Source organism: Squalius cephalus, assembly GCF_949319135.1.
Source record: "Squalius cephalus genome assembly, chromosome: 9".
In the NCBI taxonomy this organism is placed as follows: Eukaryota; Metazoa; Chordata; class Actinopteri; order Cypriniformes; family Leuciscidae; genus Squalius; species Squalius cephalus.
In genome coordinates this window covers 4,315,858-4,335,077 of record NC_137130.1, presented here as the reverse complement: position 1 = coordinate 4,335,077, position 19,220 = coordinate 4,315,858, and the positions used below count along the sequence as shown (strand labels likewise).

The 19,220-nt window shown below is 37.6% G+C and overlaps 1 protein-coding gene across 1 annotated transcript in view; it reads right to left on the bottom strand.

The window, feature by feature from the left end:
• Positions 1-17,913, bottom strand: part of LOC307164738 (uncharacterized protein) — a gene marked incomplete at both ends in the record, with an annotated part of 36,501 nt that extends 18,588 nt beyond the window's left edge. Inside the window, 4 exons of the mRNA XM_079881798.1 lie at positions 672-753; positions 871-941; positions 1,042-1,269; positions 17,652-17,913. Coding sequence (XP_079737924.1) covers positions 672-753; positions 871-941; positions 1,042-1,269; positions 17,652-17,913 — 643 coding nt within the window. The remainder of the gene's footprint in view (positions 1-671; positions 754-870; positions 942-1,041; positions 1,270-17,651) is intronic.
• Positions 17,914-19,220: the final 1,307 nt, after the last annotated feature.

Below are 19,220 nucleotides of genomic sequence, written 5' to 3'. Positions count from 1 at the left end.
TATGTTAAAATGATATAATTTCATATTTGGACTGGAATACGGTCCTAAATTACAAGATTGAAATGTCACTATTGTTGAAGCAGATCACTCTTTTTTTCGATAATTGTCTTCTGAGCGTTTCCAGTTGTAAATAGGGCTGTCGCGATTATAAAATTTGGCTGACGAATAATTGTCTGAAAAATAATTGTGATGTTGATTAAGTGTAATTTTTAGGGTTTTGTCAAACATTTTTTGTGTGCTTCGTTCATTAAATAATTGTTATATTATATATTATAAATATTGAAGTAATTTATTCAATTCAGTAAATAAAAAAAAATCACAACAAACTGGCCAATCACAGAAAAGGCCATAAATGTATCATTCACATATATACATACAATACACATAGAATATACATATAATAAAACAAAAGTTATTGGAGCATGTTTTACAAGAAAATACTATTTCAGTCTTCTTCAAAATTTCACGCTTAATTATGTGTTACTTGCCATTTCTTTGTGAAATTTACAGGCAATTTCTGCGTATATCTAAGTATATCCTATACCATGAAATATAGTTTAAAAAAATGACTGTAGAAAACTGAACGAAATGGACATGAATAAAAAAAATTCATTCGAAAGTGAAGCACCAAAGCAAAATGCAAAAATAAAACAGGTTTTCAGAACACTTACCCTTTCTGCTACTGGTCTGAAAAACTGTTAGTCCCGCCCCCAAATGGACGCCATTGGTTGAGTCACTGTTCCTGTGTTTGGGCTGGTTAGAATGACAACATACAAACAGATCAGTGTTTTCAGAAACAATCAATGAAATAATCAAATATACTAAGCAAAAATAGCTAAATAAAGTCTCAATATTTTGATATTTTAATACCGACATTGCTTGCTCGCGTCTTGGTGCGGATATTGGTATTTGGTGTTGTTGATGCAGCCAAGTTACAACTCCTGTGTTTAGAGAGAGAGAGATAAAGAGAGTGAGAAAATATGGGCCAAGAAGAGGCCAGTTGATTGGAAACAGCTGGGGAAAAAGAGGGAGGCCGCCCACTTTGGAAAATCTGGGTGACCTCCGCTGGCATGTGAAAGCGCATCTCTTCAGCTGCCAAACCCGAAGCATGCAAAGAGGAACCCTTGGGCCATGGCGCTGGATGGTACCAACAGCCCTCCTGTGATACACTACAGGGATCAGACTCTGTCCGATGCACTTCAAAGACGTCCGGCTTCAGATACCTGAAGGACTGATTTCCACCACCCGAATAGCCAAGTCTCTTGATGCCTAAAAAAGTAACATTGTTTAAAAAAAATGAAGACATAATCATTTTGTTTATGTTTTATTGACTGATACAGTGGTCTTACGCTTGAAAAGCTTTATGTTGCTGATGCAATTGTAGAAATTTGCATGATTAAAGTCAAAATTGACAATTCTTATTTTTTATGGAATATTGCATTGTGTATTATAAATGATTTATCCGTTAATTTTTTAATTCATGTGCCTCATAATCTTTAATCAAAATAACTTCCCCTTCCTCTTGCAGCGACATCTCTTCTCTTCTCTGATGACGTGTTTACTGGCGCAAGGGCGGGACAACCAACTGTCAATCACATGAGATCTACCAATAGCAAACCACAAGCATCCAATCAATTGAGAAAATCAAGTCCCACCCTACATTTTTTCTACAAGAACTTCCATTTCATGCTGACTGTAAGACTCTTTTTTAAAGGTCTTGCATTAAAAAAATGAATAACTCATTTCAAGAAAACTTTGAAAAGCAATATTGTTAATGTTATAATGGCAAAAAGTAATGCCTTTTTTCCCTCTACCCCTTCAATGTCTAAATTAACCTCTTCAAATTCTTTAATATGTTCCTCCGACCTAATCAATAACGATTTAATAGATATTATTGAAGCTTTAATCCTCTGTTGTTAACAATTGTGCACTTTTCAGATGAACTTGTTTATGATATAGTAACATTGCTCTGTTTGAGTTCAAAAACATTGTAGAAGAATACAATAAATGCAAACTGGCAGAAGAAGAAATAATTCAAACAGCTTGCCGTCACATTGAAAGTTTGTTCATAATCAGTTCTCATAAGATTAAGAAAAGTCATGAAGTATCAACTAGATCCTTTAATGTAAAATGTGTTTCTGAGAAATTAAAAGGGCCTCTGTGTCTGTCGGACCCCCTACAGAACATGAGGGTTAACTCATATTGATTGCTCCAATGTATTCACTACAGCTGCTCTGACAGTGTGTGTGTGTTTAATGCTTTAACTAAACAGTATCTCTGTTAAATGATTTTAAGATGTTATGATGGGGAAGTTGGCTATATAATGGAGGCTATGAAAGGCCTTTTAAATGTCACCCGACAGCTGCAGAACCAGAGCAGAACATGAAAAACATTGGATTTTCATGTTTTATGAGGAAATTCCAAAGGCAATGATTTTTATACCGTACAAACTGTATATTATATCCCATAACCCTAAACCTACCCATCACAGAAAACTTTCTGCATTTTTACATTTTCAAAAAAACGTCACTGTTTTGCTTATGGGGACCAAAAAATGTCCCCACAAAAACACGGATTTCGGATATTGCCATCTTTGTAGGGAATACCAGGATCACAAACAAACACACACACTTTTGCTTACCATACACATGCAAACACTCATGCACTCTCACACAACCACAGTAAAGACATCACAAAGATCTCAATAGTGTCTCAATTGTGACCCTGAATGACAAAACCAGTCACATGGGTACATTTTATGAAATTTAGATTTATACATAAACTGTAAGATGAATAAATAAGCTTTCCATTGATGTGTGGTTTGTTAGAATAGGACAATATTTGGCCGAGATACAACTATTGAAAATCTGGAATCTGAGGGTGCAAAAAAATCAAAACATTGAGAAAATCCCCTTTAAAGTTGTTCATTTATGTTCACGATTGTGCTGCATTCACAAAAATAAATGTTTTATATATTTACGGTAGGAAACTTACAAAATATCTTCATGGAACATGATCTTTAATTAATAGCCTAATGATTTTTGGCATAAAAGAAAAATCTATAATTTTGACCCATACAATGTATTGTTGGCTATTGCCTCAAATATACCCGTGCGACTCGTGACTGGTTTTGTGATCCAGGGTCACAATTGTTTCTCTTACACAGCATATAATGAGAGAAAAAATAGAGACTCAATTTTTCAGATGTTTCTCCGGAGATAAAGACTAGAGATGCCAGTCTCACTGCTTAACAAACACTGTCTCATTTAATGTCTATTTCTCCTTGAGTAACACTTTCATTTATGCTTGACACTTTTAAGTGACACATGAGCTATTCATTCACTTACTGTCTGACAACAATTGTCTCAATTCTGTTTTTATTTCTTCTATGGAATTTGAGGAGAAACACGTATTTCAAAACACATTTCTGCATTACACATTTTACAATTTTATCATTGCATTCAACTATTGCATCAATGCATTTTATCATTGCATCCTCTAGTTAAAACAGTAGGACATGATAGTCAACTGTTTTAACTACAGGAATGCACACGTTTGAGACAAATTATATACTTAAATGAAACATAATTAAGAACTCAATTGAGCTCCTGCAATAAAATGTTCACACATATTCAAATAAACACACTCAAAGCTGAAAGAAAGTGCACCATTTCTTTCATTATTATATGTATATAACCCGTGTGTCAGAGAGAGAAGAATGGTCTCGGATGCTCAATCTCCTGTGGACGGAGTCAAAGGGTTCCCACACCTCCTTCTGGCTGGCTTGAAACGAGCCGTCGAGGCGTAGCACGCCCTATCTGATCTGCATATGAGTAATATTCATGTGTGCGACGCAGCCAACACGATCGCCCTCCTCTGTTGATTCATATTACGTAAATCACACTTTGCAACAGCAAAGATTACTGCGTTTAGCATTTGGGAGGAAGTTCTTTGTATTCGTGAGTGCAGCCTTTGCCTTAACACAAACCTGCATTGATATTAATATTAATGACTATGCTAATGAGCACGGCTTGATGGGGGGACACTTATTCATATTAGATTCATTAATGTAATGAATGCATGGCATTATCAGATACTGTGTTCCGGTGTCCTTGATATGCAATGAGGGTTTAAAGACCAAACGTGCGGGAAGATAGGTGTGTCTAAGCTAAGCTTATATAACGTGGCGGGTGGGCTGAATGTAGATTTTCATAAAACGCGTAATGTTCGACATTAAACAAAACAGGCCGAAACTGAGTTAATTTGCATCGGCCTCCGCCTGTAAGACGAGCTAAACTGCTTACCACCATTGAAAAACGATATCTCTCCGAAAGGGCCCAAATATGAGGGTGAAACCAATTTAACTAGTGGCCACCAAAGTCGTTAGCAGAGTGATCAGCATTGAGATTCGGCCCGTGTAAGCCTCTTATCAACGGCGCCGTAGAACTCTGCCTCAGTTCTGAATTTCAGAGATATAGCAATACAATAAATTTGACATTTTAAAGCTTTGGCTTTACTTGTTAATTAGAAACTCATTTCAAATTGAACTTAGGGAACTTAATAAGTGCGTATTTGGATCGAGGACTGTTTCGAGCAGGAAAAAGGAGGAGGGGGGATGGAAAAGATCTGAGCGCCTACTTTCATATGAGATTGACTAAAGGTCTAGAATTCTGGGTCATTTTATTTAACTCCTAATCAAGAGGTATTCCAGGTGGGTTCCTTTTTAAGGTGATTTATGGCTGTCATATTGCAGTTTAATTTCTGTGCGGTATGAATCCATGCTCTTTTCATTTAGCTTAATATAACGGAGCCTGTGCTGCATTATCTCTAACCATTAAACAAAACGTGCACGGAAGTCGGTCTGGTAAATTGACAGAGTCGGGGAGGAAAAAGAAATCACGTTTTTGTAGCTGTCGAAGGCCAACGAGCATGAGGCATTTGGCATGGAGGAGACGCTCGCTGCTTTGCATAATATCCCACTAACAGGCAATTAAATCACTGTCCCTCCTCATCCACAGGTGACTGTGACGTCCCACCTCCAGCAATAAGATGAAAGTCATCTAAACTGCTCCGAACAGACTCGACTCTAAATGGCGGTCTTTGAGAATGCAAGATTTTTCCTTGACCCTGGACCACAAAACCAGTCACATGGGTCATTTTTTTTTTAAATTAAGATTTATACATCATCTAAAAGCTGAATAAATAAGCTTTCCATTGATGTATGGTTTGTTAGGATAGGACAATATTTGGTCGAGATACAACTATTAGAAAATCTGGAATCTGCGGGTACAAAAAAAATCGAAACATTGAGAAAATCTCCTTTAAAGTTGTCCATTTATGTTCACGATTGTGCTGCATTCACTCACAAAAATAAATGTTTTATATATTTACGGAAGGACACTTACAAAATATCTTCATGGAACATGATTTTTACTTAATATCCTAATGATTTTTGGCATAAAAGAAAAATCGATAATTTTGACCCATACAATGTATTGTTGGCTATTGCCACAAATATACCCGTGCGACATATGACTGATCCAGTGTCACATTTGAAAATAAAAGGGGGCCAAGTATGCCCCTTTTTACAAAATGTTATATAAGTCTTAAGTGACCCCAGAATGTGTCTGTGAAGTTTCAGCTCAAAATACCTCACAGATCATCTATTATACCAAGCCCAAAATGCCCCTTTTTGGATGGAAGCAAAAGCACACTTGTGCTTTTGTGTGTGTATCTTTAAATGCAAATGAGCTGCTGCTTCCCGCCCCCTTTCCAGAAGAGGGCTGTGCCTTTACAGCTCATGCCTGGATACTCTGGCAATAACAAAACAGGAGAAACAATATGGGGCCGTTTCCACATAACGAGTTTTGAGACACTGTTTATGCTTATGGATAATATAAAAAAGGAGGTGGTGGATTTTTAACATTATAGAGTGGTTATGTTGTGTACACACACTGCTAACACACATTTAAGTTCAAACACCATGTACCATTCACCAAGTGAATTTTGCACAATAGGTAATGTCTGGCATGTACAGGAAGTATAATAGTACACTGAGTTTCATTAAGTTTTATATATTATTTTAAATATTTGTAATTGCTTGATTGGCTTCAATGTACTTCAAGAGTAAAACAGGATATTGTAAAAAAAAAACTGAGAAAAAAACTGAGACTTAAATTTATCCATCAGCAATTTACTGATCTGTAAAAAAAAAATGGGCATTACGTACCAGAATAGAGCCTGATGACTGAAGAAGTTGAAAAGCAGGAGAAATGTGTGACGTCAGATGGGAAGCAAGCTGTTTCAGAAATGGAGAAAGTCATTAAAAATTAATCAACGAACATTTTTTTTTTTTTTTACACAGAATAACATGTACGATGAATCATGCACAATAAAACCAGGAACATGCATTTAAAAAAGTAAACAGGGCCAGTTTTGATTCCATGTTGAACTGTAAAGAAATTTTCTGATTAAATGCTCCAGTAAATTCGGATAATAATATCACAGCCAGGCTGAGCCAAGTGTGCTGAAAAATGCCTAATTAACACAGATCCCTCCTGTAGTTTCTCAAACTGCCATCAGATGTAGAATCGCTGGCCCTGCTACCCCCTCGCAGGGATCATCCCACCCCACAGCGAGGGCCTCGGCATGGGGGGAACTCCATCATTTTACCTCAGCACCTCCTCACTAATGGCTGCTGGGGCTATCCAATCAATCGTGTCTCTATTACAGTAAGACTTTAAAATCAGCTAGTATTATTGATACACCAGTCAAATTACACAGACACAATCTTTTACCTGTTCGCAGGTCTGTTAATGAGTCAAAATTCAATTGACCAGTCTTTTCATACGTGTTTTTACTTCATTTACACATGCGTCAAGTCAAGCACAGTTAGTGATTAAAAATCACAGACAGGCTATTTTAAGATCATATACAGTATATATGGCTCTTCTTTAAATTAATGAGCTAATGTGACCTAAACAATGTCTAAACTTGTGTAAAGTGTCATTTTATGGATTCTTTATGTATCAGTTACTTTATAAATATGCTATGTTTAATTTGAATAAAGTTTCTTAAAACAATAGCTAAACAAATACAATTCTGTATGTTATACTAAATTGGTTTTAAAAGCATGAGTTTGATATAAAAAGCTGATATTATACAACACACCCCTCTAAAACAGCCTAACGTTTTGATTGGTAACTTATCACTGGCTAAATAAACATACTTATGAAAAATGTAAAATTGCAAAGATTTTTCCCATCATTAGAGGGAAATGTGACTTGTCATTATATATATGTTTCTCCTTTGTTGGTATGCAACAGCATTTTTTTTTTATTGTTGTATAACATTAGTTAATGCACTGTGAACTAACATTACCAAACAATGAACAGTTATATGTGTATTAGCGAAGTTAACAAAGATGAATAAATACTTAAACAAATCTAGGCTATTGCTCATTGTTAATGTTAGGCGATACATTAACAAATGAGACCTTATTGTAAAGTGTTAGTTATTCTTCCCCTTGAAACAACCACAACAAAGTCTTTCCTGTTATTCATACCTGTGCTGTGCTCCTGTTTTGTCTCCTCACAATCTCTACAAGTAGGCTAAATACAAAAAAATCATTATTTATATAGCCTATTACGAGAAGAGGGAAGATTTTCTCAACTTTTATTAAAATAAATGTTATTGTCAGGCCAGAAACTTATAAAACAGCAAATAGTGTCCGTTACGGAGATCCTCTGTTCAAAATATTACAGTATCTTCCCGCGCATTTACTCAGAGCGCGAAATATATGATGAGGACAGCTGTTAAAAATGGCGGCCTTCACAAAGAGTGAAAAAGTGACTCCCATTCTTAAAGATGAATGGGCTGTACTTCGAAGCCACTGAGCGCTCTGTTTATTTAAAGCCGTGGGATTGTTCGTGAAGGGTAATTCTGGTCAGCAGTTGGTAGCCGTTTCGAGGAGAAAGGAAGACCACCGCCAGGCGCCTGACAGTGATGGAGCGCGCAAACATACACGTGCAGATCCATCTTGAGCCGCGCGCTGCAAAGTGGAGATGTGCACGCGCGCGGAGAACGGATTGTGACCGCGCACAAAAACACTGCGTTCAAGACATATTAGTTACAGTAACTTGTAAATTAACATGACTGTGTTGTAATCAAGGATGTACAATGCCGTTCAAAAGTTTGGGGTTGGTTGGAAATGCTCACTAACGCTGCATTTATTTGATCAAAAACACAGTAATATTGTGAATATTACAATTTAAAATAACTTTCCTATTTGCATAGTAATGTAATTTATTTTTGTGATGCAAAGCTGAATTTTCAGCATCATTACTCCAGTCTTCAGTGTCACATGATTCTAATATGCTGATTTGCTGCTCAAAATGCTTATTATTAAGCTATTATAAATGTTGACAACAGTTATGTGCTGATTCATATTTTTATGGAAACTGTGAAACAATTTTTCAGGATTCTTTGATTAATCAAAAGTAGAGCATTTATTTGAAATAAAAATATTGTGTAACATTATAAATGTGTTCATGTCACTTTTGATCAATTTAATGCATCCTTGCTGAACAAAACTCTTTTTTTTTTTTAAATGACCACAAACGTTTGAACAGTAGTGTAGTTAATGGTCATAAAAGCTCATAAAAAGAAAAGACATCTCCCTAAATCTACTATACTTCTAAGCACAATATCCAAACCCACAAAGCACAACAGAAATGTCTTCTAAATCCCATACATAACTCAAGCTTAAACACTAACAACACATTTTCATCAATTTTCATCTTCAAAACAACATTTAATTTCAATATTTACTCTCCCAGTCCCATATAAAGCATGCTGGGAACTAGAAATCCCCTGGCCAGTTTAATTTAATGCAAACAAAAATGATCCATCCAACTATCCTTTCTTACAAAAAAAAGTGCTTGTTTTGCTGCTTGCTCAATTTACTTCAAATGAGCTCATCTTAATTAAGTAAATTGATCAGGCAGCAAAACAAACATTTTTGAGGTATTAGAGAGACACAAACCAACAAGCACCACAGAATTAATCAAATCCTTTGCTTATACTCACTCATGTTTGTACTGATGTTTTCCCTCCGAAATAATGTCACTTCCTGTAGGATGATGTCAATGGGGAATTGGCTTTTGTTTTGTTAAAGGGATTTAAAAAGACTAACAGGATGGAAAGTGTTGTCTATTTAACACATTTAAGTGTATTGCACGCAATAAAAGTTAGAAAATTGCTTTAAGGAACTTTATACAATTTATTATTGTCTCATCATTTATGTAGGCTACTGTATAGCAGGAAGGTTTACGTCAATCACAGTGCCTTCATGTAAACGTTGAAGTTTCTGGAGAACAGCAGACATGAACGAAGCTTTAAATGTGTGTGTGTGTGTGTGTGTGTGTGTGTGTGTGTGTGTGTGTGTGTGTGTGTGTGTGTGTGTGCGTGTGTGAATGTGTGAAAGTGATAGAAGTATGTATTTGTGTATTCAAGCTGCCCTCTACTGTTGATTGTCTCAATGACAAGACAAAGGTTGATAACAATAGAGCTGAGCAGACCTGTTGTCTCTCATTGAGCTGTGTGTGTGTGTGTGTGTGTGTGTGTGTGGAGACAAACACTCGCAGAGAGACACATCATTACTGACACCTGTGTCTACTCATCTGGTGCCATTCCACTGTGTGCAACATTCATCTTTTTTAGCAAACATAACTCTATAGGGGAGACTGGGGCAAGTTGTCACAAGATCTATTTCAGGGTTGATTAAAAAAATCCAGTTATACAAATTATTTTTTATTATTTTTTTTTTAAATCTAGAAGTGCATTTGCATGTTGTTTTGCAAATTGTCGAATGTGTTTTAGATGATTTTATACCGTATATTAGTATCTGTGCAGTGAAAGCAATGAATTCAAGTTTTTGTGTTACATTTTTGCCATTTCATGAATAGCACAATTATTTTTAAACTGTTGCTGAATGCAATGTAAGTCACTCATGAATCAGTTGTCAAATGTATTTTATATGATGTGATTTTATACAATGTATAATATATAAAATGTCAAGACTTTTTTTTTGATAGTCAAGGTTTTGCACTTACAAAAATGTAATTGAATCTAGTTTTTCACTGTAGTAAAAAAGCATGACAATCAGCCCTAGTCTCTTCTATGACATGTTATATTATATATTTCTTGAGTTTAAGATTCAATGTAAGGTCCTCTACTAAACAGAGTTGCTGCTGGCACAGTATTGTACATAATGCCCACAGTTTTACCTAAGAAGGAACCAGCATGGTCGATGCTCTAGATATATGCGTTGGGGATAAAATTATAAAATGGATTGTGAACTAATGAATAAAGACTTCTTGCCTCTGTGTGTTGCAACATTTTAGATTTTACTGATTGAACTTGGATTTACAGTAATAAAATGTATTTCATTAACTAGCAAATCTTTTAAGAACTGTTCACTGAAATATTTTTTTGGGGGGGACAAAAAAAACGACAATTTACGGTTTCCACTGTAAATCACAAGATTTTTTCACAAAAACAGTAAAATGAACAGTAAAAAAAAAAAAAAACAGTAAAAATGTTTGGTAACACTTTATTTTACAGTGTCCTTGTTACATATGTTACATGTATTTACCATAGTAATAACAGTAAATTATGCATAATTACATGCAACTAACCCTCAACCAAACCCTAATCCTACCCTAACCCTATAGTAAGTACATGTAGTTAATTAATATTACTCAGTACTTAAATATATAATTACACTGTAACAATGACACCTTAAAATAAAGTGTAACCAAATGTTTTTTACAGTGTGACTTTGGAATACACTTGTCTGAACCTTTGAGAACAGTGAATGTTGGATGCTTTTTTGTCTTAATAGCTGTAGTACAGCTTCCCCCCCCACCCCACCCCCCACAATTACATTAGTATTTCCGTTGCGCCACAGCGCGCATGATGAATTCTAATGGCGGCCCAGGACCGCGAGGAACCGGTTCCATATGCTAACTAGGCCAGCTCCGACGATCCGGCCGCCTCTCGGCATTTCCATATCATCAGAATTCAGTTACCTGACATAATAACAGAGATGTGGGGCTCTGATGTGTCAGCTTCATGTATACGTTGGCAGCAAGATCCAGCCACACTCAAAGTCAAGTGGATGTTAATGCCTCCCACACTCAAAGTCAGACTGATTTACCTCCCAAAGCTTTGTGCGCTTTAATATGATGACTCCTCCACACAGAACCCTCTTTAAAGAGGAAATTGTGGTTTTTAACCTTAGAATATTATCTTCTTTCTTCTTCTTCCTCTCTTCCCGCGGGCTGTGGGCAAACGCCCGCGAGGTATTTGGCAAGGCCGGAACAGCCCCGACTCTGATAATCCCGGCTCTTTAAGTGCTGATAAGACAAGCAATTTAATGTAATTATAAACCTGGTGGCACAAATGGAACGGCAGTATATTTTCAAATGGCGTAATACGCTAAAGTACACTTCACGATTTGAATCGTGCTCAGAGCCCGCTCCTCCAATTACCTCCTAGATGACAATACAGCCATAAAAGTAATTTTGCTCAAAATTTGACATTATCAACATAATTGGCTCTTACTGAAGGCTTGCGTGACACATTCATCAAATCGCCGGCTATAAATACAACAGCGAAATGCGTTAAGAGGCTGAGCAAACACAGCTCATCTCTCAAATAAACGTTGTTGACTAACACTATCATTACCTCGGCGCTTAATTACTTTTTGCTTTTTTGATTTAATTGCTTCAATAAAAAGAATCTGTAATGCATTTTTAATTACACTGTCCAAGTGACCTATGTAGAGAGAATTTTACAACAGTGGGCCAATAATTAGCCTGTCATAGCTCAGTTAGCGAGTATTGTGAAGATGTCCTCTCGCTGCACTGCCTCCGGCGTGATGGCCACGCGAGGCTCGCGTAGTTTAGCTCTCATTCTTTTTCACAATAGTCTGACAATAAGAGCTGTACCAGAAGATGAGGGTTGTCTAATTTGGGTGGTGTCAGCCATTCAGAGGCTCCGACGCGGTGGGATCTCTTCTGGATCAACGAGGGGAAGGCGCGAGCGAGCGGATTTAAGGCGACCTCCAGTTGAGCCTCGGCCTCTCGAGAACTTTGCAAAAGTGGCCGCTCATCCTGTATTGTTGGGAAAATATCTATTATGAAGTTTGTCATTTGGATCATTTCACAAGAAAGTTGAGGAACAGTTATCAAAAAATGTATCTTTGCTAAATTCTGATTGCATCAGCACACACTTATGAAAGTCCATCTCCATCTCAGAGAATAAAACATCCTACTGTGAAATAAAGTTTATATTAAGAAAAAAAAGCGTGGGAAACAAAGTTGCAATTTTTGCATAAATAGAATTGCATTTGTGAGAATAAAATCACTTTGTGAAATTCAAAGTCCCAATTGTGATTAAAAAAAAATTGCAATTATGAGACAATAAGTGTGGAAAGTCAGGAATTAATGCTGAGATCAAGTTAAATGCAATTGTAAGATAATCAGAAGAAAAGAAAAAAGTCATGACTGTGAGATGCAAAGACGTGACGGTAAGATAAAGTCATCTTATCATTAATTATGAAAAATAAAGTTGCAATTATGAAATATAATCACAATTGAGAGATATAAAGTCACATTGTGAAAAACACATTAGTCTCCCCTTAACATCTGTTTATGAGTTTAAATCTAAATTGAAATCTTATTTTTTTACTTTGGCTTTTGTATGTTAAACTTGCTGATTTTATTTTGCATTGTTTCCTTTTATTTTTTGTTTGTTTCCTTTCATTGTTTTATCTTATTTGTACAGCACTATGGTTCAACTGCTGTTGTGTTTATTGGTGCTTAATACAAAAACTGTGAGAGATATAAAATTGCAATTGTGAGATAGTCACAATTCTAAAAATTCAATCACTTTGTTAGATATAAAGTAAAAATTAAAGTTGCAATTGTGAGCTGATCATGCGATTGATAAAGTTGCACTTTTAGAAAAGTTACATTGTAAGATATAATGTCAGAATTATGAAAAGAAATCACAATTGAGAAATTAAGTTAAGAGATGAACTACATTTGAACTTGCAATTGTAAGAATATTTCTTTTGCAAGAGTGAGCATTTGTTTTTACTCTGAGGTGAAAAGGGCTTCCATAAGCAGCTCGTCCCCATTGTAAAAGTACTTTAACGCACAGACTCAAGTGCCTTTTATTGTTTTATTTCATTATTAGCAACTCACACACATCACACCTGAAGCACTGCTGCTTGTTCTTAAAGATGTTGGAGCGTAAAGTGCAAAACAACGGCGCTCGTGGCTTTCTTTCCACTCACTGGGTTTAATATACTTCTGGCCGATTGCACCGCACGGATATTCATATTCATGCAAAAAAAAGCACAAAAGCGTTTCTCCAGTTCTCCACATTAACCTGCGTCAGTGAACAAACACACAGAGAAAACGCCACACTGGCCTGACCCTCCCAGCTCTTCATTGGCAGGCATTATTTCTGATACAATAAATAAAACAGGAAGGAGACCAGCAGCATCGCCGGGAAACAATATGTGCTGCTCCTCTGTTCTGACTATTCAACACACTCGAGTCTCAGATCATTGCACACAATCCGCTGTGTGCAGCCGTGTCAGCGTGCGGTCCAGGTAGTGTGCGTGTGACAGTCAGCAGGAAACATGGTGATATTTGTAATATGTCCAGGACAAATGTCTCTTCATTTTATCCCTCGCTGAGAGGATCCTGTTGGCAGATAGTCTGTCAGGTGATGCTTCAATAGAGATCAATCAGAGACCCTAATCAGGGCGGTCTCATATGGGAAAACATTGCTGTTGAGACCTTTATCCATGCATCACCTAGATGTCACACTGGTGACGTTTGCTCCTCATTCTCAGGATCCCATCGTGCTTCTTAAGATGATCACGTCTGAATGACGCAAACACACAAGTTCAGAACTTTTCATAATGCCATTGCCTATTGTTCAGAAGCCGCAATATGACGTATATATGACGGATACATGTACATTCACAGTTGTTCAATCCAAAAAATGAAGCACCATTACAGTAGTCCAGCAAACTCTTGTGAAGCCATGAAAAAGGTTTGTGTGAAAAAATGGTATGCATTTAATTTGAAGAATGCACACAAACACACTTTTATCACACTTGGACACAAGACACACAAACCAATGACATTTTACAGCATTGATATCAGTGGCATTTTTTGCCAGTGAGTCATGATAGTCTAGTGGTGTACTTTATCACCCTGCATTTTCATGCAAGGAAAACAGTGGAATTGACTTCCTGTAAATAATATAAAGTATATTATGAATATTGAAGCTCTGAGACAGGCAAGAGCAGCTTCCAAATCGTCAGTACTCATCTTGCTTGATCTATCTGCTGCTTTTGACGCAGATAACCACCAAATGCTCCTGTCAACCCTCATGACGAAGGGCATCTCAGGAACCGCACTCTCAGGTGCGCTCTCAGAGAGGTGAGGTGTCTAATTCACAACATCTACCTACTGGCGTGCCTCAGGGCTCAGTGCTCGGACCACTTCTCTTCTCCATCTACATGACTTCACTAGTATCTGTCATTCAGAAACATGGTTTTTCCTATGCTGATTTTTCACTGCTATGCTGATGACACAACTCTACCTCTCATTCCAGCCAGATTGCCTGACGGTAGCTGCTCGCATCTCGGCCTGCCTGACAGACATTTCTTGGTGATTAAAGGACCACCACCTTCAACTCAACCTTGCAAAGCCAGAACTGCTTGTGGTCTCAGCCAATAACAACTTCTCCATTCAGCAAGGTTCGTTAACCATAACTACATCCAGGACAGCCAGGAAAGTTATACTTCAGAGACCACATTTCTAGAACTGCCTGGTCCTGCAGATTTGCCTTATACAACATTAGGAAGATCAGACCTTTCCTATCAGAGCATGCTACAGAACTCCTTGTACAAGCTCTTGTTCTATCCAGGCTGGACTATTGTAATGCTCTCTTGGCAGGCCTTCCAGCATGCACTGTCAAACCTCTGCAACTGATCCAGAATGCTGCAGCAAGAGTAGTCTTTAATGAACCAAAGAGAGCACACGTCATAACTCTCCTCATAAAATGGCACTGGCTGCCAATTGCCACACTAATGTTTGTCTATTGAACAACCACTGGCTCTGCACCCCATACCAAAATTCATTCATTAAAGGAGAACTCCGGTCAATTTTAACATTGAGCTAATTTTTTTAGTAAATTTGGAGTGCTGTCAGTACAGAGAACAACGACAAAAATCGGTGTTGCCTACACCGAGTTATTCTATTTTTAAAATTTGCACCCTGTTGACTTCAATGGGGCAAGTTTTAAACCTGCTTTTAGCCTCTTAACATCCTTGATGTGTCATTACAAGTGCCCAGCCATTGTGAGTGATTCCTTCAGAGTCAACACGCGGTGAATCTGACTGCAGTAGATGTGAAAGATATGGATAAAAATGATAAAATTTCAGCCAGCGCACATACCTGTATTTACATCCTGTTTTCAGCTGAAGTCCACAGTAGTCAATGGTCGAGTTCACGCGCATAGGTTTAGTACGTACGATCATGCGCGTGAACTCGACAGTCGACTACTGTGGACTTCAACTGAAAACAGGATGTAAATACAGGTATGTGCGCTGGCTGAAATTTTATCATTTTTATACATATCTTGCACATCTACTGCAGTCAGATTCACCGCGTGTTGACTCTAAAGGAATCACTCACATGACCTGTGCACTTGTAATGACACATCAAGGATGTTAAAGAGGCTAAAAGCAGGTTTAAAACTTGCCCCATTGAAGTCAACAGGGTGCAAATTTTTAAAAGAGGATAACACGGTGTAGGCAACACCGATTTTTGTCGTTGTTCTCTGTACTGACAGCACTGCAAATTTACAAAAAAATGAGCTCAATGTTAAAATTGACCGGAGTTCTCCTTTAAGACCGATATGCCCTCCTGAAGCTTGCGTTCTGCAAGTGAACAGCACTTTTTGATGCCATCCCAAAGAGGCACAAAATCACTTTCACGGACATTTACCTGGACTGTTCCAAGTTGGTGGAATGACCTGCCTAACTCAACCCGAGCTTTAGCAATTTTCAAGAAACGGCTGAAGAAGCATCTTTTTCATAAACACTTGACCCATTAATACAAACATTTTCTATTCTATACATCTATTTAAAAAAAAAAACTTGCTACATGTAAACTGTGCTAGACTAAATGGGACTAGTCATAGCACTTGCATATTGTTGCCCTATTGTTGGTTTGATTGCTCTCCTCATTTGTAAGTCACTTTGGATAAAAGCATCTGCTAAATTATTACATTTAAGTGTAAATATAAAGTCTTGCATCAATTCAGTCTTCCATGTATTTTGTGGCTTACAGAAACTAATTAATTAGTAATGGACAATTCGAGGATAAACTACACCTTTAAAATGTTCTTTTAGAATTTGTTTTAGCGTAAAAATCTGAGGGGGCTCAAATCTGTTGCAAAGTTTTGCATGTTTTAATGAATGCAAGTGAGAATTGAGAACTGTAGCAGAGAGAAAGATTTTCAGTAAATAATGTCATAAATTAGGGTCTGTTCCTCATATAAAACATTTTATGGCTTCAAAAGACTTCAAAAGTAATATAGTGCTAGTTTTATGGACTACTTTTATTTAACATCTATTGCGCTTTTTGTCATTTTGGTTCTTGAAAGTGTCCGGTTTCTTTGTATAGAAGTCATACAAATTCAAAGGTAATCTTGCCCTCTGCCAAAGCAATGACATTTCATTTGCATTTAGTTCAGATTCAAAATCAAAAATATCATGGCAAGATGCTACACGCCAGGTTTTGACATCATTACACAAATTGGCATAACCAAATGTGGCAAATATTCAGAATATACCTTGCCCAAAGCTATTCTACAGCTTCGGAAGACTTGAAATATAGCGCATATATGGAGGCCCGTTCACACCAAGGACATTAACTGTAATGATAGCGATAAAGATAGTTTGAAATATCGTTCTAAATGTAAAAGAATAGGAGAATCCATACCACAACTATAACGATAACGACACAGAGAAACAACATCATTGGAATCCCTTTCGTGATTAAAACAAACAAACAAACATTGCCAGCCAATCAGAATCTATCCTGCTTTAACCAATGGTGCAACCATTTAAAGCGGCAGACAGATGACAAAACAGAGCATGTATATGTAGTTATCATTGTAGTTCTCTTCTTTATAAGTATCATTCTTGGTGTGATTGGGACTTAATGGTATGGCTTCTCCTTTTTGGTCTAAGAAGTATGGGGGAAAATGCAAGAAGATTGAAAATGAGGCAGAGTATAAAATATTTTTGGGTGGACTACTGCTTTAAGACTTACTTTGTTTATTTGTTAGCTTGGTTTGTAACTTAGACTGTGTATTTATCAGGGGAGGTGTCTTTTCTATTAAAGCTGAGACTCAGATATGAATACAAACTGCTTGAGAGCGCTTGTCCTTTGGGCAGCGCACAGAGCCACAGCAGCACTAGTGTGGAGAGCTCTGACCTTCTTATTCTGCTATGGCACTGGCAGGCAGCCATATTGATTGAAGTATTTCTGGACTTCTCTCCTGAATCTCCAGGTGGACTTGGGGGCCTCGGTCCCTAAGAACCTCAAAAGCTCTTCGTTTTAAATCTCCCCATCCAATGAGAGAAGGAGAGGAGGAAAAAGAAAGAAGGACCGGTGCTGCCTTGGGAACGGTGAAGGAAGACGAGGGGGGAGTGTGCGTTTGGCGCTGAGCTGCTCGAGCGCTGCTGAGAGCATGGACAATTAGATGAGTCCCCAGTGTCTCTTTGCTCTCTGGCTGCCTGGTGGGTTGCTCCATGGGCTGTGAGCCGAGGGATTGGCGCCTGGATGGGCCTTAGGCCGAGTGCTGGGGGAAACCCGTAATCCGTTTCCCCCACCTCAGAGAGCCTCGGGAGGGCGGACGAGATAGAGCTCTATTGGACAAAGACTCTCTCTTTCCTCTAAGACTGCAGATTCTGACACTCACACACACTGATTGGTGTCATTTCAAGCGGATTTTCCCTCGGCTGGATGTCAGGCGACTTTTTATCCGCACTCGGAGTCAATTTGGGGAAACATGTGACATGTTTTCTAAAGTAACTGTGGAAAAATGAATCTTTGAACAAATCCATTCATGGCTTTCACCATCATAGATGTTTAGTGGTTGGTTAAGTGCAAAAAATGTCTTCTTCAGTGAATAAAATTACAGAATTACTAAATTATGGTCAGTTTTTTTAAGCCATAAAATATTTTATGTGAGAAACAGAGTTGTATGGGCTACATTTATTTAATATATTTTGTCATTTCGGTGCTTGAAAGGGTTTCTTCATCCCACACACACACAAATGATTCGGGTGTGCGAGGCATTGTATTTTTTTTATAAAAATAACAAAATGAAGATTAGTACAGTAAAATGATCCAATTTTGAAAGAAGACACTTCCCATATCCTTTGCTGGTGATGTGAATGGCTTTGCATCCAAACAAACTATTATTTTGCTTAAAATAACTCAATTTTGGCAAAAATGTATCTGTCACTTGGAAGGAATTAGACAGATTAAAGACATATATGTATTTATTTCATGATTTTATATAATATCAAAATAATATATTCTGTAAACCACTGGATTACACGTTGATCAATATGGGAATTTAGTGACTTGAATCCTTAAAAAGTAATTTCGTGTTTGTTTTCTTCTGATTCTGTGACTTTAACAGTTCTGTAATATCTCATTTCCCATTTTGAGTGCATTGCATTATACCGAAGGTCTGTTTTCTAGTCTGAAGAGCAGGTTTAAAGTAGTCCCCGTTGGCTCTCAGCTTAAAATGAACCGTGGCGTCCTCCCGCCTGGTATAAAGGCAGTGTCTCTCCTTGAAATTCCCCCAGCCCGTGACATAATTTACCAGTTCACCGTCTTATACCTATAGATTTGTTGTTGTGATATAGAATCAGCGAGTTGTACAACACAGACCAAATTGCCCCGGCTGAATATGACAACAGGCGAAACTAGCAGCCTAATTAGGAGGCTACATGCCTGAGAATGCACAGGCGAACTTAGCGCAAATAGGAAAAGGTGCTTTCAGCCCAGCGCCGCCAACCGCCTCAGTCCCTTAATGTATTACCACCT